The following is a 23633-nucleotide window of genomic DNA, read 5'->3' as shown; positions in this document are numbered from 1 at the left end:
ACACAATCTTCTCACAAAGATCACGATAGAGGTTGTTTCATATGAAGTAATAAGCCTGCTGTCCCACTGTGCGAATGTGTGGCAAGTCCTCACAGGCGTGTCAGAGCTGGTGTTTTCAAAGATCGAGCACAATCTGTGGTCCGACCACAGGATGTGACGGTGTTGTGCGCACAGATTGTTCATGTAGGTTTGTGAAGGGGTTAATTCATACTATATGACTACAGTTCATATATCCATCTGAGTGTTCCCCTCCTGGCTCAACATGAGGGTCACTCACTTGTGGCATACTCATGTCAGTCGCCAGAAAATTCTGCGGCGTCATGTTTCCTCTCTAGAAGGTTATGTCGTGTAGTGTGGCGTGAAGGGTCTCTGTTCCCCATAAGTGTTAGCAGAACGCATGTCAAGTGTACTGAGTCATAAGAGAACATCTCGGTTACGTACGTAACCTCGGTTCCCTGAGACATTGCAAATGTTGGCTGCACCACAAGACTCAGAGTTCTTTGAGGTGTGAGCAATGCGCTATTTGTCCCTCAGTCAGAAAATTCTGAGGAATGGTGTTTGTGTGCCTGCTTTTATAGCGGACAGCCTCACGCCTAAAATGATGGGGCTCAAACACCATAGCCAATATTACAATTGCCTTTATTGTAGAGAGGTTTCAACTAGGTCGTGTAGAAGGACACTCCCCATAAGGGTAAGCAGAACGCAATGTCTTGTTCCCTTCATCTCAGGAAACCGAGGTTACGTACGTAGCCGAGACGATTTGCGTCACGCGTCTTGTACGTTCGCGTCTGACCGAAAGTATACTTTGGCCTTAATTTGTATTGAACCCGGAATATTCCTTTAAGGAGCTATTTCTACCTAATCTAGCCTAACCCTTAAAACTATTTTTTGTATATATTCAGGTTGATTCAGTGACATTAAATAATGTTTTTTGACTTGAAAGAAAACATTAAGGCCTATTATATTTACATTTTTTAGGTTAAATTTCTTTTTTTTTTTCAGTGCACTTTCAGTAACAGAACAATCTAAAAATGCTCAACAGGTTTTGTTTATCTGAAAAACTGAGTAATAGCCAATAGTTTCAAAAATGTCCTAAATGATGTCATTGTATGATTTATTGTAATTGGGTACACATCTGCAGCAATAAGTGATAGTTCATTTTGGAGTTCAATCATTTAAAACATTTTAACGGTTTTAATACTAAAATATCCTAATCACGGTTTTGGAGGAATTATAAAAAAGAAAAAAAAAGAAAAAAAAATGATTATCACAGCTCAAATAAAAAAACATTTGATAAGAATGACAGTTAAATGGCATATATGTCTGCCTGCATGAGAGATCATGCAGATCACTTGTATATATATATATATTATAAAAATTATATAACCTAAATAAAAATTTGTCACATGAGGTCTTGTCTCATGTGTATGATAAATCACAATGAGTCATGTTCAGCTACGTGAAGACGCTTCACACTCATGGCATTGTATGACATGCATTACATTTTTCATGGGTCTACACTGCCCTCTCTTGGTACCTGAACACACGGTCCAGGGATTAGAGGCCAGCCAAAGCGAATACAAATGCAAAAGTCCTTCTACCACTTCACGTTCAATAACTGACTAGTTGCTTATGTTTAATCCCATTTTGTAGTAATTACCCCATTAATTCCCTCAAAATAGACTTCTTAAATGCATATGCTGTGATTTAATCACGTATGTTGGTTAAATTTGTCCTCTACATTTACTACTATTTACTTGACAGTGTTGACAGTGAATCAATAAATGACGCGTTTTTCTGAGGTGTGTAATGCGTCAATCATAAACAATACTAGCCAGTCTGTTCTGTTCACGACTAGCCTACATCATGTAAATGTTTTGACCTTGAAGTTACAGAAGGTGGATAATTCCTGCAATTCGGTGATTTTTTGGATTAGTTTGAAACTAAAAAATAAAAACTGAAAAATAAAATTATCTTTGTGTTTCATCATTAAAGGGACAGGTTAAAGATTGTATAAATCATAGAGGTCAGACTAAACGACTTAACAGTTTTAGATGTCCATTGGGTTAGGTGGGCTGCATCACTGTGGAAAATAACAGGTTGGACTATAATAGGGTGGACATCCAGTGGGTAGAATTCACCACTACATGCTCTGTGAAAGATATCCAGCTAACATATTTGTAAAATGATGTTATTTCTGTTAACATAAATATACTGAAATGTTAAAATTACATTAATTTATCATATCTTTCCATATCAGGGTGGACATGTTATGCTTGACCACATAAGACTTACATCACACATAAACAAAAAACATAAATAAAACAGAAAAGTTGCAAACTTCAAATAACTCCAGCATTATTTTGCTAAATGGCTTATATACACCTACAAAGTGTGACATTATTTCATAACATGATATGCAATTAATATATTAATATACAGTATAAGTATCATGACATAACCGGGTGGACAATCAAATCAAGGGACATATAAAAAATCTCCACTATCAGTGTCAAAACTACACATTTACATGCTATTGAGAGAATGTAATACTAAACACTTAATTGTATGGAGGGGGAAAAATATGTTTTTGATTATTTAACACTTATTTTGTCAAAGATGTATAAGATGCAGCTCTAGGGACATGAGGAAATGACACTAGTGCAATAGATTAAAATGACTTAACTGGTAACACTTTACAATAAGGTTCATGAAGTAACATGAAGTAACAATGAACAACACACTTACAGCATTTATTAATTATGTTTAAGGTTAATTTCAACATATAATTAAAAAAATTAAAATCAAAAGTTGTATATGTTAACATTAATTAAGGCACTATGACTATAACATGAACTAAAAATGAACAATTGTCTTATTATTAACTAGCATTAACAAAGATGAATAAACGCTGTAAAAAACATAATATTCATTGTTAGTTCATGATACCTAATGCATTAACTGATGTTAACGAATGGAACCTTATTGTAAAGTGTTACCAGCTTATTTAAAATCTGATTTTAAGATTTATTGACCACAGTAGTGTGTGACATTACAAAGAGACTTTACTCTTTTTTACAAACCTATTAAAATTGTAATCGGATGATATTAAACATTATAAATGCCATAATTTTTGCCGGTGACTTAAAAGTGACCAAATTGTAGGAATAACCCAGGTGGATTTGGACCTATTTTAAGATTTGGAAAATGTTATATTTGTTCTGAGCACATCTTGTGTCACCACGTCATAGGCCTACTTTGAAAATGGTACACACCCCACACTGCTTGATGAGGTAATGAAATGTTCCCTTAACTTAGTGTTATTTAATGCTTATGTTATGAGCAAATTAAAATAGGCATAACCTTCACCCTCCACCCAGTTATCTAATTTGTGTGTGTGTGTGTGTGTGTGTGTGTGTGTGTGTGTGTGTGTGTGTGTGTGTGTGTGTGGGCAGGTTTAAGTGGTTTACGAGGACTTTTTTTAGGTTACAAACTGGTAATTACAAGGGTATTATGCTATAAATGTGGTTTATGAGGACATTTCTAGTGTCCCCATAATTTAAATCACTTAAAAATCATACTAAACGCTGTTTTATTGAAAATGTGAAAATGCAGAAAGTTTTTTTGTGAGGGTTAGCTTTAGGTTTAGGGTTAGGGGATAGAATCTATAGTTCGTACAGTATAAAAATCATTATGTCTATGGAGAGTCCTCATAATGATAGCTGCATCAACACTTTAGTTTCCGCTACTCTCAGAATTGTGTCCATCTCTGTCAGCGATAAGGGCAATGGCGAGGTTCCAATGTAATAGCATTGTAAATCAGTGCTTGAAGGGGGTCTTTTGTTCGTTATATAATGGGATGAATTCCTGATGGTTTCAGGCTTTCATTAAGGCCCAAATGTCTGTCTGTCTGTCTGTCTGTCTGTCTATCTAATGTTAAAATTTCTTAAATGCACTGATCAGTGCTCGAAGCCAAGAAAACTATTATTTCTTAACCTCCATTGCCCAATGCAGGCAAAGAACAGCATTTGATGAAGACAATTGTAAGAGTGGGGGTGGTTGTGTAATAATGTGTATGCAACTTTATAAGTCCAAAACGAACTTACAGTATTTATCTTAACTGATCTCTTAATTTGGGTGATTTTTGAGTTTGCACGATCACCTAGTAATAGTTTCCTGGAACAAAGATTAAAAAGGCAGATGTTTTCAATTTACCGCGGAAACTGTTCATTTAAAACAAGCATGGTAGGGGCGCTATTGTATTTTTTTTTTTTTTTTTTTTTTGGTCACTTCCCCTACCCCCATATTTTGGGTAGGCGGCGGATTGAACCCCTGTAGATTAGAGTCCACCTTCAATTTTTCGGACTTCCTCGAACTTTGTCAAACTTAAAAGTTAGTTTGATCGCGCTCTCTTTATTATTTGGCCTTTCTGGGTTGAAACGCGTCTCGACTTTTCTCACGCTGATAAGTTGCATGGTTTGATTTCTTTTTCAAACAATGAATTGCGAGCAAATTTCCTTTGGTGTACAGTTAACAGTTTTCTTTATCATAAGCTTTTCTCTCACTCATGGATATCCTTCCAGCCTGTTCGAGGGTAACGCATATTCAGGAACAGTTCATAGGCACAGAAATAAGTGAGTAACTTAAATTAAATTAATGTTAGAGCGGATGGCAGGAGTCGAATGTCTAATGTATCTAATACGTTATTTTATCGAGTAAACCGAAATTAGCAAAGCAATATTACATGTATACGATATGTGTATTTCGGTGGCAAATGATTTAACTGTAGAACATGTAGGCTAGAAAAAAACGACATTTTAATTTTATTATGATGCGGTTCTTTATTATCGCTAAAACAACGAAAAACAAAGGGTCAGTCTATTTATCGAACGCCCCTATTCGGGTTTTAACATTTAAATGATTCTTTTCAGAATGGTCAAAAACATTGACACTCAATTTTGAAACTTACTTTCAGATCGATTTCACTTCAGCACAACTGTCACGTGTCTGAACCGCGAATTGCAATGTGTACAAATTAACGCGCATTGTCAGCCGTCTGTGATTAAAATGCAGGCTGAAGATAATATTTACATCCTGATGTATTATAGGAAATGACAGAATTATCAACTTATAATTTTTTTTTTTTTTGTTACAGAAACTGGTGCGCATTTATTGTTCAAAAGAACGTAAGTTGCGCAGTTCAAGGCAGTGTGGAAAGTTACGTTGAACCTGAAGCTGCGCGCTGTCCAGAGCATCAGCCCGACTGTGATCAACAAGTGATGTAAGTACCTCGAGAGACCGGGAGGAGCGTTTGGAAATATTGATGTTAGGTAGTTCTCATGCTCCTTATGGACTGAAAAGAGACTACGCCAATCCATAACCCGCCAATAAAAGGGGCCATGTTAGCTAGACACGATAATGCAGTTTGTGTACTCTGGAGTGGTCCATTTGAACGAAGGGACATGCCATGTTCACACTTAATGTCTGGTCAAATGGTAGCTTTGGAAAATACCGATATGGATCTAATTGATGATGTATCTGGGATTGGGCTGAGAAGCACTGACATTTTGAGACAAATAATTAAACGAGACACATCATATGTTAGATAAAATGTTCTGGTTGCAATTTACACTAAAGTCCCTCCAACAAAGGTTTCCGCAACATAACCTATGACCAAATTTTTCTCTATCAAAATTTTAAGAATGCTTTTGATATCCTAAATCACATATCCTTAGAGGTCTTAAATGTTTCTAACATTTCAGATGTTATTTGAAATTATTTGTCATGTTTAAATTTCACAGTCGATGCTGATTCTGTGCCAAGAACAAAGTGCAAGATTTATTCTCAATATGAATATTTCTTTCTGGTCATGATGAATATGTTAAACTTATGTGCAAGGCATCAGACCTTAAAATTCATTTTAGGGTTTGTGTACACGCATGGTTGTTGTTTTACTCATTTGAGCAAGGGCGTAGATTTGGCTTGAACATTGGGGGTGGGGGGGTTAGCGTATGAAGAATTTACATGTTTCCATTGATCATGGTATAAATATTGGAGGGGTTGTACTTGCTTGTTTTGATTATTGGGTGGGGGGGGCTCTACGCCCCTGCTTGCAGATTACTGAGTTTGCTTACAAACTTTGCCTGGTTCCAGATATCACTGACAGGAAAAGATCTTGTTTTGATTATTATGTAATAAACATTTCGCTTAAATGGTCAGTTAACGACATTCATTTATTCCACTGAAAGGCTGGTCTGGAATTGTTATGAGAACAGAATTGGGATATTGTCATTGAGAATGTTACTTACAAATTTGAAAGAGTTTATACCAAGTGCACCTCTACTTACACAGTGAATGATGTAAACTGTTGTTTGCATTGAAAACCTGTTGAGTCCGACAAGGTATTAATTGGTAGAATATGTAGAGAGTGAAAGTAATTATTCAGTGTACATAAAACATTGATTTTACATTAAATTGAAATTGTAATGTTAACATAAACAGACATTCAAGTTTATTTTAAGGCAGTTTTTGAGTAACCAATGTATTGCTTATATTATTGATAGTTAATTTACAAAATCAAACATTTAATGTAAATTGATGGAGGAATTAGGGCTGTCATGATTATGAAAGTTTGCTGACGATTAATTGTCAAACAAATAATTGTGATTATGACGATTAATTGTCTGTTTTAAGGCTTTCTCAATTATGACAATTAGTTGTCATACAAAATGTCATAGGTGTATGTGTGCTTCATTAAACTTAAGAAGTAATTTAATCATGTTTATCTTTTACATGATTTCCTTTAAGGATTTAAAAACTTATGAATGACTTTAAAAAATAATACTTTAAATATCAAAATATTTCAAAATACTTAAATTATCTATCTTTCCTTTCGGTCAACTTAAGTCTTGGTCCATTTTGCATTTACACTGTTGTTGTTGGAACCCAGCCAACCAGAATAGCTATTATATTATATTAAAGTATGCAATAGTAAAATATTTCTGTCCAAAATTCTTCACTTTCATAATTTATTTAAGGCTCTCCGATTAAACCCACAAGCCCTTATTTCACACAAAGAAAGACTTAGAATCTCCTAGAATTAGAGTAAGCAGATGTGACACAGGGCTCCTCTGTGTCACTGCGTGTCATTAACACTGCGTGTATGAACCCACGATGACAAATAACATTAGCCATTACACGATCGTTAAATTAAAGTGAAACTGGTGCACTTTGCGTTCACTAAAATCCTCGTTTATATTTTCGCTGGAGTTTGGCGCGTACCTCCGCAGACAGTTCCGGTTCAGAAGAGGTTGATCTTGACACACTCTTCAGAGTCTGCATTGTGGCTAAGTGAGAAGTTCGAAGTTCAATTGAATGAGACACTCAAACGTGCCTTTCATTCTTCTATTTGGACAGTGAAATGTGATTGGAATTTAAAGTGCACAATAGACGATTATTAAATAATCGCAACAGGCCTAGTAGGAATTCAAGATTGTCATGTGTGGTTAGGCCCAAACACCCACTTTTGCACTAGAAGTACTTCACTGTCGAAAAGCAACTGTGAATTTGATTTGGTTGACTCAACTTGTGGTTTAAAACTAGAATGATTGCACTTCTAATTACAGCCTAATTCATCCATGGTAACAAGATCAACATCACTGAGTGAAGCTGAAAAGTCTTAAACAGACAGGGCCAGAGGAGTCTTATTAATCCTTCTTAGTCTGTGCAAGTTAATACTTGTCTTTACCTTTGCTTTAATCTTAATGGGGACAATCTTACTTCATGGACCATTACTCAGGGTTCCAAATAATAGCCCTAAATTGCTTAAAGCATAAGTGGCTTAAGGTTTTCTAAAAGATGGTTTGCTCAAATAATTTTTTTAAATCAGTGTGATGAGTCAAATAGTTTGTTTGTTTTTACCTTTCAATTCATGTAAAATACCATCTTAATCATGTATTTTCAGATACAGGACTCAGTATCGACCCACTTACAAGATAGCATACAAGATCGTGACCGAGCTAGAATGGAGGTGCTGCCCAGGATACCAGGGCCCAGACTGTAGAGAACTGAAAGGCTCTCCAAACAGACGGACAGGATATCCACAATCACAGCTTCATCCTGGACAAACTCGAACTGGACAAAGTAGGACATATTTGTCAAAAGAAAAAAATTCCTTGCCATTTATTAGAATTTTAGTGCACAATTTGAAATAAAAATAATTAGGACATCACCACATTTGTCATCATTTACTTAACCTCATATTGTTCCAACCCCATATGACTTTCTTTCTTCCGTGGAACACAAAAGGAGAAGGCAGAATGTAAGGGACTGAAAATCTCAGTCACCACTCAATATGTGGAAAAAAGATACATGACGACTGAGGCTAACATTCTGCCTAACATTTCCTTTTATGTTCTGTAGAAAAAATACATTTTTACAGGTTTGGAACAACATGAGAGTGAGTAAATTACAACAGGATTTTCATTTTTGGGTGAAATGTACCTTTAATATTATGAGCTCATTTTACTTACTGTAAATAGATGTTTGCTATTTATGCATTCACATTTATTATGCTGTTTTTTCACTTTGTTACAATAGGGCCAGAGCGGCGAGAAACGGGACAATATGACCTCAGACGCGGAGCTGAAAAAACACGTATGTTGGAGGAAGAAGTACAGCGTCTCTCTCAGACAGTGCTGGATCTTCAAGCAGCCATGACAGGTATGGCAGAGAACCTGCGCACAGACTTACAGGAGGACACGAGCAAGATGCTCATTACTCTGCTCAATGACAGGAATGCACCAGACAGTGCACGAACAGGAGGCACAGAGGAGAGTGTTGTGCATCTGGATGGCCACCAGGCCACGAGAGGCCACACCCATGGAGAAAGGGAACTTGAGACGGTGCTGGCCAGAATCAGTGATATGAGCGATGCTCTTAAAAGCAAAGACGAAGCGTTTGAGGAACTACGGGGAACAGTGACAGGCCATGATGGGCAGATCCGAATGCTTATGGATACATCTCAAGGCCTAGCAGTCACAGGTGCTGACCCCCCTGACATAGACATTCTTCAGACCTATATTGATGGAAAATTTGAAAAGCTCAAAAAGGAGCTTGTTGGAAACATGGAGGACCAGATGGCCAAGTTGAAAAGTGAATGTGATGATAAGTTACAGTCTCTTCAAAAGACACGAGAAGAGGGCGGCTATGTCAGTCTCACCAATCTAGTGCACAACAAGGAAGCTGAGCTTAGAAAGGAGATCCGTGAGCTGCGACTGGATTTATCCATGTCAGATGGTGTAGAGCGCACAAACCGCCACACAACCGATGTAAAAGACGATAGTATCTACAATGACTTAAGGCGGGAACTTGATCGAGTGGCAGATGCTCATCGTGTCCTCAATGCCAGAGTGGACAATGAGCTAGAACATCTGTCCACGTTGAAGATGGAAGACGTGCTTGGTTCACGAATAGAGGACCTGGAAGACAAGATGAATGTCACAGAACGAAACGCAGAGACTTATTGCTTCTATGTGGATGAGAAACTTACCAAGCAAATTACAGATGAAGCAGCTATTCTACGTCAACTCATGGACGAGAAGCTGAATGCTATGCAGGATCAGTTCACTGCAATGCTGATTGAGATGAGCAACAACTCCTTCCCAGGGATGTTTAGTGATTCTGTTGATGCACTGCAAACTCAGGTTAACTCAAATAAGTATCTTATACAGGGTTTGGAGGACAAGGTTAATGCCATTGGGCAGATATGCTCAACTGACTGCAAAACCAACCTACCCTCTGATTCCCAGAAACCAGAGGGCCTGGACACTCTCTTAAAGGATGTGAGACTCTACAGAAATGACATGGACGTTTTGCGCTCTGATTTTGTGAACAATGTAGCAAAGCTTCATGCGTTAGAGGATAGAGTTGATAGGTTGTCACCCGAGAAACAGCTCAGAGAACATATGCAGGACACTCACAGAAGGATTAATACATTGACTGACAACGTTAATGGCTTGACTGGAGTTATAACAGGATTAGGAGAAACAATGAGCAAATTTAGCCAAGACCTTACCAATTTAAACTCTACATGTTGCCAGGTGGGACCAGTAAACGTTCCTAGTTTTTGGACTGAAAGCAGACAAAGTCCCAATCAGATTGAAGAGCTAAGAGACAAGCTGGATAAACTGAATGCTCAAGTGGCCACAGAGTTGAGCATGTGTAAGTTCAAAACTTCTGGGGTAGCTGAGGGTGTGTCTGCAGTGGATGACAGGGTGACTGCTCTGGAGAAGATTTGTGGAAGGCTTGATGGTGGGATGAATGTCCAGGGCCTTTTGAGGGACTTGGAGAGGAAAATGGCGCAGATGAACACCACTGTAGGTAGTCATTCAGGAGAGATCATCGCTCTTCAGAACTCTCTTCTGAATTTTCAGAGCCAGCTTGCGGGAGTTGCTAAGCAGATCCTCAAGGACCATGTACATAAAGAACAAGGTAAGCATTCACACATTAAAGCTATGTTCCAACCACATATGAATTTCTTTCGCCTGTGGAACACAAAATAAGATGTTTGGTAGAATGATTGCCTCAGTCACCATACACTTTCATCATATAGAAAATGAAAATGAAAGTTGTAATGAAAGTGAATGGTGACTGAGGCTGTCAGTCCCTAACATTCTGACTAACAACTAGTTTTTTGTTCTACAGAAGAAATTAAGTCATACAGGTTTGGAACAACATAAAGGTGAGTAAACACTCAGAATGTTCATTTGTGAACCATCCCTTTAATTAGCCAGTTAATGGTGGAAAATGGAAATGTCTTTGTTTTTGGCTTCGGTTAGGTCTTATATTTAAACTCTTATTTTGTTATGTTAATTTATTACCAAATATGGTGCTTTCATTAATCGAAGAGCTTGGAGTCTATGAGATGTTATGTATTTCAGTGGAACCTTTCCCCATACTGAACCAATAAGGGGATACATACTGTATACAATAAACTGTATGCCCCCAAGCTGTTGAGAGGCAGGGGGCCTGCAAAGGTTTCCTGTGCCCAATATAAGTGGCTGTAATAAGTAAAAAAAGAAAACAAAAACAAAAAAACAGTTTGGCACTTTGGAATGAACTCCTTTGCCTTTTATTTCAGTTAGTGAGCAACTTGATCTAGCATAGTTTGTGAAAGAGATAGTTCACCCAAAAATAAAAATTCTGTCATCATTTACTTATTCACTCATGTTGTTTCAATCCTGTATGACTTTCTCTTCCGAAGAACAAAAAGGGAGATGATAGGCAGAATGTAAGCCTCAGTCACCATTCACTTTCATTACATGGAAAATCAATGTGCCACAGAAGAAAGCCAAATGCGTTTGGAACAACATGAGGGTGAGTGAATGATGGCAAAAGTAAAATTTTGAAGTGAATTATTTAACATTTCATGCCTTTTGAAAGCATGAATGATTTATTCTCCTAAAAAGAGAATTACATACACTGAAATGTTTAATTCATGTTACTTTGGGCCTGATCATTACCTTTTAATATCTGGTAAGAGACTACTGTATGTAAAGGTAAAGAGTACAAACAGTATCTCATTGCACACAGTGTATTTTTATCTGGTTTCAGCCTGATAGAAAACCAGATAAACCTCCCACTCCTACTATTGATTTCAAGCCAAATTCTTTTCTTCCAGGGGTCTTTATGATCTGAACAATTGTGTGGTCTACGATTATCTTTTTGTCAAGCCCCGCTTTCACTGCCTATAACATTTAGAACTTCAGTCGCAGGCATGTCTGGTCCTCATTAAGCCCCAAAGTCAATGTGCGGGCCTCTGGAGGTGATGTATTCGCACACCCCACTGCAGATGTTCAATTGTGAAATGACTGTGATGTCACAAGAGAACACATTCCCAGGAGCCTCCTGTTAAAGAGTGATGTCATCATTCCTGATAAGGGTGGAGGCAGATATTTCAACTCCCGTCTCTTTCAGAAACAAAAGCACTCTTCCAAGTAACAGTAAAGTTTTGTCAATGTGCTCATCTTTCCACTCTGCTTTCTTAGATCTATCTATATATAAATCTTAAGGACTTCAAAGGGAACGTTAGCAATTATGTACAATTATTGGACAGTCTTTTGGTCCTTTACCCTCAAATCAAGAATAACAGTGTTGCAGCCAATTAAAAGAGCTTAAAGTTCCATAACAGTTCCTGCAACGAGCATGAAGGGAAATTTAGTATGTTTCTCATAACATGTTTCTCGTTATGTTGCGGTTTGCTTTTGTTGTTTTTTAGAATGTTGTAGGATATGATTCAGTTGAAAATTTCATGTCAGAAAAACAATAGACCTTATCCCTGAATAGCTTCAGCATTACTCAGACTCTGGCTTCGGATCATGGCAGAGGCATATTGCACAATACTGGAATAATGGAATCAGTTCAGCCAGCTGTTTCTATGTGACAAAGCACTGACCCGGTATGCTGTAAAGCCTCGCAGCTCAGTTTCTCGTAATTTACTCTAATGGCACTTCGTTGATTTTTCATTAGTTTTGTCATGGTTCAGGGCTTTAATTAAGCATGGGAATGTTTTAGGGATGAACAAAAAACACCCACAATTAATGTTGAATCATTTTTCTGCTTGTGAATCAGATTTGTACAGAAAAATCCTCACTATTTGTTTTGGAGATCCATCTCGAAGCTCTGTCCAAGAGCTGTGTAAACATTTGAAAGGCAATGACGTGTTGTTGGCCATTCTTGCTAAGGCCTTGAGTTTCTCAACTCCTGACACCCCCTAAAATGGATCTGAACTTTCATGGTTGAACTTTCCTCCCCACACTCTTGTCAGCGGTTCCTCTACACTTTTCTTTCTCTCTCTCTCTTCCTGCTGATTGATCTCACTCAGTCAGAGGATGTCAGAGAAACTCTTTTCTGGTCTCACTGAATGCCTTTTTACTTTATACTTAAGCTCTGTGCCAAAAGCAGAATAGGCATGCTCCCAATGCAAAGGCTGTTCCAAAAGGTAAATAGCTTGATTACACTGCCTCCTAAAGGCCAAAAGTATACTTCGGTTTTCCACGTACCACTACGTCTCAGTGCGCAATATAAAATTTTTGTCATCAGCACAATATACACGGGACTGTCAGCATGCAGCCCGGTTTTTCTAGACCGGAAGACAGTCCACATCTGTGCGTGTCGTCTGCAAATGCTTCTGGCGTTGACTGTACTAAAAAGTATCAAAAAGCAGTCATAGTTCCCATGGGTTGAGCGCATCTATTCTGGTTCATGGTCAAAATAGTCTATTTTGAAAGGCTAAAGCACTCGACCATGTGAGAGATGTAACAGTGAAGTAACGAGATGAAAAACATAGTATGCCTTAGCTTGTTTTGGCTAAATTTTAAGGCATTTTTAAGAATGTATCCTACATGGAGAAGGCGATCTCAGTACGCATTGCGACAATCTCAGTGAAAAAATTAATACAACATGGCAGAAGAAGAGAAATATTGATAAAAAAATATAATTCGATAGAGGAAACAGTTGATAAATTTGATCATTGAAAATGGACCCAATATAAGTATTTTTAAACCCATTAGGGCACTGTTCCGATTCAAAAAACGGGCTGATTATTAGCTTAGCAACATTTTAACATCAAACTCCACTGGAATCAGTTGTGAGTTGAGTCTCACACGCGAAGCACTATTTGTGTGGCGCGTGGAGTTTTTATAAAATTGTGTTTAATAGTGGGATTACTGGTAATCAGCTACACTACCTATGATCCTGCAGGCAAAAGATTCAGCTAATGAAGCTAAGATTCGGCTAATGGAGCACGCCAAACAAGCATGGTAGTGACAACCTACTCCCATGATGTACTGTAAATGATGCACTAAAATCGGTCTCCCTGCACTCTCAAACAATGGATATATTTGTATATGGTACTGTGCAAAAGTCTAGGCACATAAGATATTTAACAAAAACATTTGTCTTAAGATGGTTATTTATATCTTCAGCATTAGTGTATAAATGGGATATGTAAATTTTATACTCCCAAACAAATATAATTGAATAGAAGAACAGGGAGCCCTGCAACAGATGGCATGGCCCCCACAGAGCCCCCCACTAAACATCGAGTCAGTCTGAGATTACATGAACAGAAGCAATTGAGACCGCCTAAATAGATAGAAGAACAGTGGCAAATTCTCCAAGATGCTTGGAACATCCTATCTGCCAACACACAAGAAAAACTGTGTCCAGGTGTACCTAGGTGAATTGGTGCTGTTTTGAATGCAAAGTTGGTCGAACCAAATATTGATTTAGCTTTTTTATTTTGTTTACTGGACTTTTTGTAATGTTAATTGATTAAATGAAAACTATTTATGGCATTATTTTTTGAAGAAATCCTCACAATGCAAAATTTTTCACAAGTGCCTAACACTTTTGCACAGTACTGTATATCTGAATGTTTTGCAATGAATGTAAAATATATTGTTTTTGTTCTTATACTCAACTACTTTCCATAATTTTTAATTCAATTATGTCATGCGCAGTGCTTCCTGGAATTGTAGTTAATTCCATTCTTAAAGACTTTAAGTACACAGTTGTACCTCTGTCTTTTTGTCCATTTTTCAAATACTTATTTGCTTCAAATCAAAACTTGTGATTCACATCTGAGCTAGTTTGTTTGGTACAGTTTTAAGAAGACTTTTAATGAAATCCCTATAGTAAAAGTATAAATGGGAAAAACATTTCCGGAACCAAGAAAAAGTGGGCGGGCACTGTTTAGCTCAACTTCTAAGGCGTAATGCAGAGTAGCCCCGCCCATTGTGAACTGGCATTGGTCCAAAATCCAGCTTTTTATTACTGTATATTAAACCAACTATCTTCTGATTGGCTGTAGTTGTGCTGCTGTGTGCAGCAACTTCGCATTCAGTGTGGACAGACGGATTGCTTGTAACTGGAATCTTATCGCATTGCTTCTGGGTAAGCTACATCTTAAATTATACCTACTTAATTTCTACTTACATTCTACACTCTTCCCTCTTAGCTTAGCTTCTAACAGGGTCTCCTAATTATGAGAGCTGCTTCTGCACACTGCGTGAAGAGCTCAACAGATTTTTTTTTAAGTGAGGAATGTGAAGGTGTTCCCCATCTGGGTTTGGGGTCAAGTTTCACTATCTGGGTCCAGGAACCCATCTGGAAGTTCTCAGATTGGATCAGGCCAAGAGCAAGGTTACGTGCAGAAGTCTGGCCATTACAGCAGGGTGCAACTCTAGTCATTTTACTTTGTGTATGTGTTTGTGTTCATGTATCCATGCACATAATTGCCACACCCAGCAGAACATTTTGCTTTCCAAATCAGAAACTGTCAACAAAAAGACCATTCAGAGACAATTCATGATGTCTTCCATTCATCTGCTAAAAATGTTTTTAAATATGGCTCTCCACATCACACAGTGGTGAATCCTTAATTCCAGTTTAGTGTCTTTGACTCATTAAACCCACAGAACAATAACAGTGCTGTCGCCTGAGTCCGTGTATCCAGTATTTAAAACCAGTGTGATTGAAACGTGTTTGTGTTGCTGCTGTGAGACACTATGCATGTGATGAGTCTGTTATTTCTCTAACTGCCAAACAGACTTGTGGGAAATGCACAGAAAGATGCCTACTATCCCTTGGGAGATGTAATGTATGTGGGTGGGTATATGTTTGTAAGAAATCTGATATTCGGTCAGCAGCTACATGCGGACAAACAGCACTGATGCAGGATTTTAGCTGAGTGCCTTTTGCCCATATCAGTTGATTAGCTTTAAATCGAAAGCATGGGACTCAAACTCCACCTCATTCTTGGATCATTTTCTTCTACAGCCAATAAAATCTGGAGGTCAAATAGACCCAAATGTCAGGAATTACATATTACAATTCCCAGTTTAGATAGCAGCGTGTTTTTTCACAGTGCTGTAGAAAATCTTGTAACCTGACAGAAAAAAGGATCTTCGGAGTTAGAAATGTGAACTGAAAAAAGACTACCTAATTAGTCTAAGTGAAACAGAGCTGACAGCAGTGCATTAAGACCAAAAGGCTTTGTAAATATAATGTGTACTGCAGTCATTTTTAAAGACATTAAAATCAAAATGAAAGTTTTGCTGCTTTTAGTCCATATCTATATGCTAGTGTACTTCTAAACATTTACTAAATTAATTTTCAGAAGGTATTAGCATTTAAAATCTGCAGGCTCTTTCTTCCAGCTTAAAAGACATCCATGACATAACAGAGGTTGAAAAAACCTTTTTTCTAATAAAAAACCTTTTCCAATTAAATGCTTTCTAGAACGAGAACACACCCTCCCCCTACAACTATTCAGCAACTGGCACTGAGGGGTGGGCAAAAATATAGAAAATATATTAGTTGCTATGCAACTAAAATGTATGTTGGCAACTGGCTGGTAAATGTTTAGATTTCACTTACCATTGATTTTGTAGTAGAGTTGTGGAGTATTAAGCAGCAAGATCCTTTCACTGTGTGTTGAGAGTAAAATTTGTTCCATATAATGTGTGTCCAAAGACGACATTCACGCTCATTTACTCATTTGTCATTAAATACTGACTACGTTACCATGGACACCTGAAAACGGCTTATTGTGAGAAAGTGGCGTATTGCGAGAAAGCAGAGTTCCGGTTTACATGCACTGTATAAGCCCCGTTCTTTTTTCTTCCGTATACATGCGTCTTAGTCAGAAAGCAGCTTTCTCCACAACAACATGATTTCCCAGCAACACTTGTGTAGATAACAAACATGGCATCTGAGGAAGACTTTGCTAATTTATTCTCTGTTGCTTTGCTTTATTTCCAGATATTCCAGAGTTGTCGCTGTGTTTGTTTTCTTAACTTTCTATCCCAAACTGCAGCGGCATTGCACTGCAATAGTGGGGTTTCCCACTAAAAATTTAATCGAGAGCTTGTAAATCCAAATCGAATCTGGAAATCCTTATCAATACCCAGCCCAAGTGCTGATCATCCCTTCGCAGGGCACTTTGAAGAGAGCACAATCCATGCTGTAGGGTCGTTCCAAACAGAATTTCTAATAAGAATTGCTTAAAAAGTCAGTTCTGAAAGTTATCACCTTTCAGAATTCTGAAGCTCTCACAGTGGATGGTAATTGTCTTTGATGGGAATAGGGCATAGGAAAGATGACTTCTGAATGGGACATGCCAACGCAAGAGCGGGACACGAGGAAAGATGCTGGAGTTAATTTTTTGTGCAGCCGGATGTTTCTTGGAATTTACATCTTGTGTTAGAGTTCTTTATGCTTGGTGAATTGTGATTCAAAAAAATTGACATTATCTTTTACTCGCTTGTTTCTCTTTCATCTGCATTGGACTTGCACAACAGCTTCAGCCTTGTTGTAAGCAAAGACCGCAATGTGCTGTGTGCATTTGTGGGCTGGTTATGGATCAGTGTTGTCAGTTAGATGTGTCTCACTGTAAACTAAAGCCTATTGGCTATTTTTTCAAATGGGATGAGTTGTTCGACATGTCCCACCCCCACTTCCTGTTTCAGGAGGAAATATGTCAAAATACCAAATAGAACTGCACTTGTCAAGGCACTTCAGTGGGACTTTAAAGCTTTCTCTGGTGTCTTTTTAGAAGCATAAACATTAATCTAAATACTTTTTAAAGTTTAGCTGAAAAGTCAGTCATCATGTTTTTCCAAACCCATATTACATACTTTTCTACATAAAAGGAAATATTAAGCAAAAATTATGCAAAGAAAGTGAATGGTGACTGAGGCTAACATTCTGCCTAACATCTCCTTTTGTGTTCTATGGAGCAAAACAAGTCATACGGGTTTGGAACAACATGGGGGTAAGTAAATAATGGCAGAATTTTAATTTTTGGGTGAACTATCCCTTTAATGGTGACATCTGATTGGTCAATTTGGTTCTCATATACTGTACATGGGTATCTGCACTGTCAAGAAAAGCTAAACTATATCTGCATCCCATTTTCTCTCTCAGGACTGCCCGTGAGGCAAGAGAGACCAGTGTCTGTCCCTGAAACAAGAACGCCAACACAACCCCTAAGACCCTATATTCCCCATATCCACATACCCTTGATAATACCCCAGCCCCCCATCCCTCGCAAGCCCTACTTCCCACAGCCACCCACTAGCCCCAGGCACCCCAACCAACCCGCCATTCACCAACCAGGGGTGGTTACAGGGCAAGCCGGTCCACCCGGGTATGTGCGAAGGGTCACAGTCCGACGGGATCAGAGCTCGGAGGACTCAAAATCACCCTTGAAAGGATTTGCTGGTGCACCAGGTATGAGGTAAAATAGGTGATAATGGTTTAGAAGCTCATGATTGAAGTATCAGCAGGATTTTATTTGTTTTGTTCGTTTTCTCTTTTGCAGGCTATCCTCCTGTTAATCCTGTTTCATATGATACAAAACAACCTCAACCTGGTAAACACTACCTTTTGAGAAGTAGTTGTGAAATTGACCCTTTGTTAAGCCCCGCCATAAAAGCGTTACTGACGAATCCTTTCTTAGCAACTGTTTGCCATCTGCCATTTTTAACTGACAAGCGTTTTATCTAATGAAAGTCTATGGAAATCATAATTGTTTGCATAGTTTTAAGCTGAATTTTGTAGAAATTATCCAAAAATATAGAAAAAGTTTGTTGCTGGGTAACTTAGTAAAGTGACATGAGGTAACCAGAGAGTATACGCACAGTATTTGTCCTTTTTTATCTTTAAATAAATTGTAAGGAGAGCATTCTGTGGATTAAATTGTCAACCTTCATTCCCAAATTACCAGGCAAAACATCAGCAAGGACAACCTACATTTGCTTCAGGGTAAATTAAAGCTAAAAATTTAACGATAATTCGTTTATGTATTGATTCAGGTCGTAGTAGAGGTGATAATAAAGAGTTTAGAGCACAATAGGGAGTGTGGTATAGACAAGTTATGAGCAGTTCTGTTGTTTACACTAATGTTATGTGTGTAATCGCTATCAAAAGATGCTTTTCTCTTTTCAGGCGACTGTGATAATTGTTTGCCTTGATTCTGATTCACAGTCTCCTCAATTTTTAACTACTGTGTAATTTAACAATTTTAGATAAACACTCACCAGCCACTTTATTAGGTACACCTGTACATCTACTTATTCACGTGATTATCAGCAGTGTAATGTATACGATCATACAGATACGGGTCAGGAGCTCCAGTTAATGTTCACATCAACCATCAGAATGGGGAAAATGTGATCTCAGTGATTTAGACCATGGCATGATTGTTGGTGCTGATCTCCTGGGAGTTTCACGCACAACAGTCTCTAGAGTGTAAAGAGAATGGTGCGGAAAACCAAAAACATCCAGCGAGTGGCAGCTCTGTTGGTGAAAACAGCTTATTAATGACAGAGGTCAGAGGAGAATGGCCAGAGTGGTCCAAGCTGACAGGAAGGTGACAGTAACCCAAATAACCACACGTTACAACAGTTCTATGCAGAAAAGCATTTCTGAACATACAACATGTTGAACATTGAGGCGTGTGGGCTACACCAGCTGAAGACCCCTCCGGGTACCACTACTGTCAACTTAGAACAGGAAACTGAGGCTGTAGTGGGCACAGGCTCACCAAAACTGGACAGTAGATGATTGGAAAAACATTGCCTGGTCTGACAAATCTGAATTTCTGCTGAGGTACATAGATGGTAGGCCCACTGCAGACTCATTTTTCTGTTCTTTGTGGACAGAAGTGGAACCCAGCGTGGTCTTCTGCTGTTGTAGCCCATCTGCATTCTGAGATGCTATTCTGCTCACTACAATTGTACAGAGTGGTTGTCTGAGTTACCGTAGCCTTTCTGTCAGCTCCAACCAGTCTGGCCATTCTCTGTTGACCTTTCTCATCAACTGGTTGTTTTTTGTTTTTCGCACCAATCTCTACACACTCTAGAGACTGTTGCGTGTGAAAATCCCAGGAGATCAGCAGTTACAGAAATACTCAAACCAGCCCGTCCTGCACCAACAATCATGCCTCGGTCTAAATCACTGAGAACACATTTTTCCCCATTCTGATGGTTAATGTGAACATTACCGGAAGCTCCTGACCCATATCTAAATGATTTTATACATTACACTGCTGCCATACGATTGGCTGATTAGATAATCGCATGAATAAGAAACAGGTGTACTTAATAAAGTGGAGTTTACAGTATATGTGTATATATAAATAAATAAAAATGCTTTGCTGTGTCACTTTTCATACCAGTCTATGTAGGAATAATATCCATTTGGATTATGAGAATATTTTGCCATGAACAACATGGTTTTTGGCTATTTCCCATTCATTCCAAAGGGAAGATCTGCAAAGCTTGTATGACCGAGCAGTGGTAACCAAGAGGGGCGGGGCTAAGCGAAGGGTCAATTTTTACCTATTATTTTTTTGAAAACATTTAGCTGAAATTGTTAACTTACTGTTTAATAACTTATTAATAACTATTAATTCTTGTAATAGTTGCCAGTGTCCCATGGAATCTGGCATACCAAAGACCCATTGCAACTCCAGGTAACAAATTAGGATACAATAAAAACAAGTTAAGCTCAATTGACAGAATTTGTGGCATAATGTTGATTACCACAAAAACTGTGTTCCCGCAGATCCTTAAAAAGTCTTAAAATGTCTTAAATTCAGTTTTCCAAAATTTAAGGTCATAAAAAAACCTTAAATATCTTAAATGATTCAACAAAAGTCTTAAATATAATTTAAAGAGGTCTTAATTTGGGGGCAGAAAGACAGGAATCATGATATAACCTAATGTGATTATCAAACTTCAAAAGAATACGATTTAATTAAATAAATGCATGCATGGTGTCCTTCAAAGTGAAAATGCTGCATTGTTGTATTTTCTTCAAGCACGCAGGGGTTTGTGAGTGTTCCCAGTGGTTGCAGAGCAATTCACAATCATTAAGCCATATTGGAAATTTATGACAATCAATTACTAATGATCAACTGTTGATGATGATGTAGTGTTGAGAAAATATGACAATGATTACTTTTAATAGACCTTTTCCACAGACTGTGATGACACATTTCTGCCTTATTTAGCAGCGTAAATCTTGCCAATTTTTTTTTACACTATACATTTTTTAAATATTGAGTGTAAATTTGTAACATGCTTACTGTTATATTACCTTGTAATTAGATTTAAAAAACAAACTACCACAGCTGCGAGGGGGTTTCGATTACAGCTGCTGAGAGATTGACAGTAAATTTGGCATCTTCTCCCATCTGGCTTAATCCAACACTTTTTCCTCTTCTGGAAAGTCATTCAAACGTAATAGTGGATTTTTTCTTTTGGTCTTGGAGCAAATGGGTAAGTTAAAATAATATTTGCTGTGATCTTCCATTCTCTCTCATTCACCGCTGTCGAAGTTTACCCTGCAAACATTTACATCCGCGTTCCAAAACCCGGAGTGTGAAAAAGGTCTATTGTTTGTATTGTAATACGTTGTAGATTATTGTAGGAATGCACATTTTATTTCCTTTATCTGTTTGAATGAGCAGCTAGAAACATTTCAAAATAAGAGTCCCCGCTGTATTTTAGACTTAAAAGTTAAAAGTTCCGTGCCATGCATTTGGTTTCAGTGAGGCACTTACAATGGAAGTGAATGGGGCCAATCTGTAAATGTTAAAATAATACTCACGGTTTCAAAAGTCTAGCCACAAGACATAATCAGTTGCATGTTAACACGATTTTAGTGTGATAAAATCGCTTACTAACCTTTTCTGTGTAAAGTTATAGCCAATTTGACAACTTTGTTGCCATGACGATGTCAACAAACTCTAAAACCCTAAAATGACTGTAAAAAATGAGTTAAACAACTTTACAGCTCAAATAATACATGAGATTAAACAGAAGAATATATGTAAGTGCTTTATAAAATAAGCTTCACATTTCTGCCTTTAAACCCTCCAAAAATTGGCCCCAATTACTTCCATTGTGTCTCACTATAACTTCGATTTTTGCTTTTTTTAAAGGATAGATTTTTTTTATAATCAACATAATGCCACAAATGCCGTCGATTGAGCTCAACTTTTATTGAACCTAGAATATTCCTTTAAAAAGAGATTAGTGTGCCATACTATCCAGAGGCAAAAAGGATTTTATAAAACAGAATGTTTTATTGTTCCAGAAATAAATTTGATTAGATGATCAATACTTACATGCTCAAAGCCATTGTAAAATGATTCTAAATGCACATCTGTGACCACATATGCTATATTAATAATTTTTGAACATTGATTTAACTTTCCAGCTATTTGCAGTTTTGTCACTTGCCAAAATCAGATTATGAAACATTGAAAAATCTCTCAAAACATGTGATTTACATGTACATCTCATTTTCAAAATAGTGTCACAGCAGAACTCCTTGATGGACCCGTTTTCTTTCTCTGCTGGACTTACAAGGCAGACTTTCTCAGGGGACTTTGGTATCATTCGCTTTGACAGGGTGCTAGTCAATGATGGAGGACACTACAACCCTCAAACAGGTAATCTGAAACACTGACACTCCATTTACTCTACATATGTGGTTGAGATAAAGTTGATTACGAAGATAAGTTATTTGGCACACCCCAAAAACATACAAATGTTCCATCCTGTGCCAATAATAGTTGTGGTTTTGGTAAAGACATGTTCTCAGTCCACAACCCATATCCTACTTGGCAGCTAAATTAGACTCCTCCAACTTTGCAGGGATCTTCACAGTGCCTGCTGATGGCCGTTATTTGGTCACTGCGGTTCTAACAGCCCCACGGGGTGAGCATGCAGAAGCTGTGCTCTCAGTGTCCAATCGCAGTGTGCAGAAGTTGGACACAGCAGGTTACTGGAGTGGCCGCCCGCGGCTGACCCGAGATCAGTGTGCATGTGGGGGGTCTGCATCCTTCAACCTTATCCTCCCACTCAGGCGAGGGGACACCATGGCCTTGGTGTGCACTGCTGGGAAGCTAGCAATTTCTGAATCCAAAGAGATCCTCTCCACCTTCAGCGCAATATTCCTCTACTCCCCTCAAACAAAGAGATAACACAAGAACACATCCACTGCAGAGGATTGCTAAAGTGACCATCTAAAGCAAGTCTAGGGTAGTCTTTCACTTGAGACTACGCAATAGAGTTTTGCTTTGGTTATTTATCAGAACTACAGCACCGAGTCACTTTTGCAATTTGACATTCAGTATTTTAAGAGGAATGTGTTCAAAGTGCTGTGATAGCAAGGCGCTATAGGTTTGTTTCAAATCAAGTGAGCATATCATTAGATTTTAGTAGTAATGATCTATATATTTGCAATAATCTATTTAGTTTCTTTTTAAACTGGGATTTTACCAAATAACTACAAATGTAAAAGCAGGTTTATGGATTTTACCAATATCTATAAATGTAAAAGCAGGTTTATATATTTTTTCAACATTAAATTAAAAACTGCATACTTTCATCCTTCTAAAATATCAATTTGCACCTAGAGGGTTTAGAATCACAAGCATTTGTGTGAATAACACTTTCGTATTTTTTTAAAATCCTCAGTGTGGGATCAGTTTTTCCTCCAAAGCATAATCAAAGCTCACATGCACAGCTGGAATCCACAGAGTGAAACTAATAATA

General features: G+C 37.9%; 1 protein-coding gene across 2 annotated transcripts; it reads left to right on the top strand.

Annotated features, from left to right (window-relative positions):
• Nucleotides 1–4329: 4329 nt before the first annotated feature.
• emilin2a (elastin microfibril interfacer 2a) lies at nucleotides 4330–23466 on the top strand. Of its 2 annotated transcripts, XM_051701593.1 has the most exons (9): nucleotides 4331–4634; nucleotides 5156–5281; nucleotides 7964–8142; nucleotides 8599–10491; nucleotides 17989–18294; nucleotides 18386–18436; nucleotides 20489–20539; nucleotides 22388–22525; nucleotides 22731–23466. In XM_051701593.1, exons 1-9 carry the CDS (start codon nucleotides 4498–4500, stop codon nucleotides 23057–23059), a joined length of 3210 nt encoding a protein of 1069 aa, XP_051557553.1. In that variant the 5' UTR covers nucleotides 4331–4497; the 3' UTR covers nucleotides 23060–23466. The 2 variants fall into 2 exon arrangements, with proteins under 2 accessions (XP_051557554.1, XP_051557553.1); XM_051701594.1 differs by lacking the exon at nucleotides 20489–20539 and having other exon boundaries at nucleotides 4330–4634.
• Nucleotides 23467–23633: the final 167 nt, after the last annotated feature.

Source organism: Myxocyprinus asiaticus, chromosome 6 (assembly GCF_019703515.2).
Source record: "Myxocyprinus asiaticus isolate MX2 ecotype Aquarium Trade chromosome 6, UBuf_Myxa_2, whole genome shotgun sequence".
NCBI lineage: Eukaryota > Metazoa > Chordata > Actinopteri > Cypriniformes > Catostomidae > Myxocyprinus > Myxocyprinus asiaticus.
The sequence above is the reverse complement of the archived record's forward strand: the minus strand, read 5'-3'. Positions and strand labels throughout refer to the sequence as shown.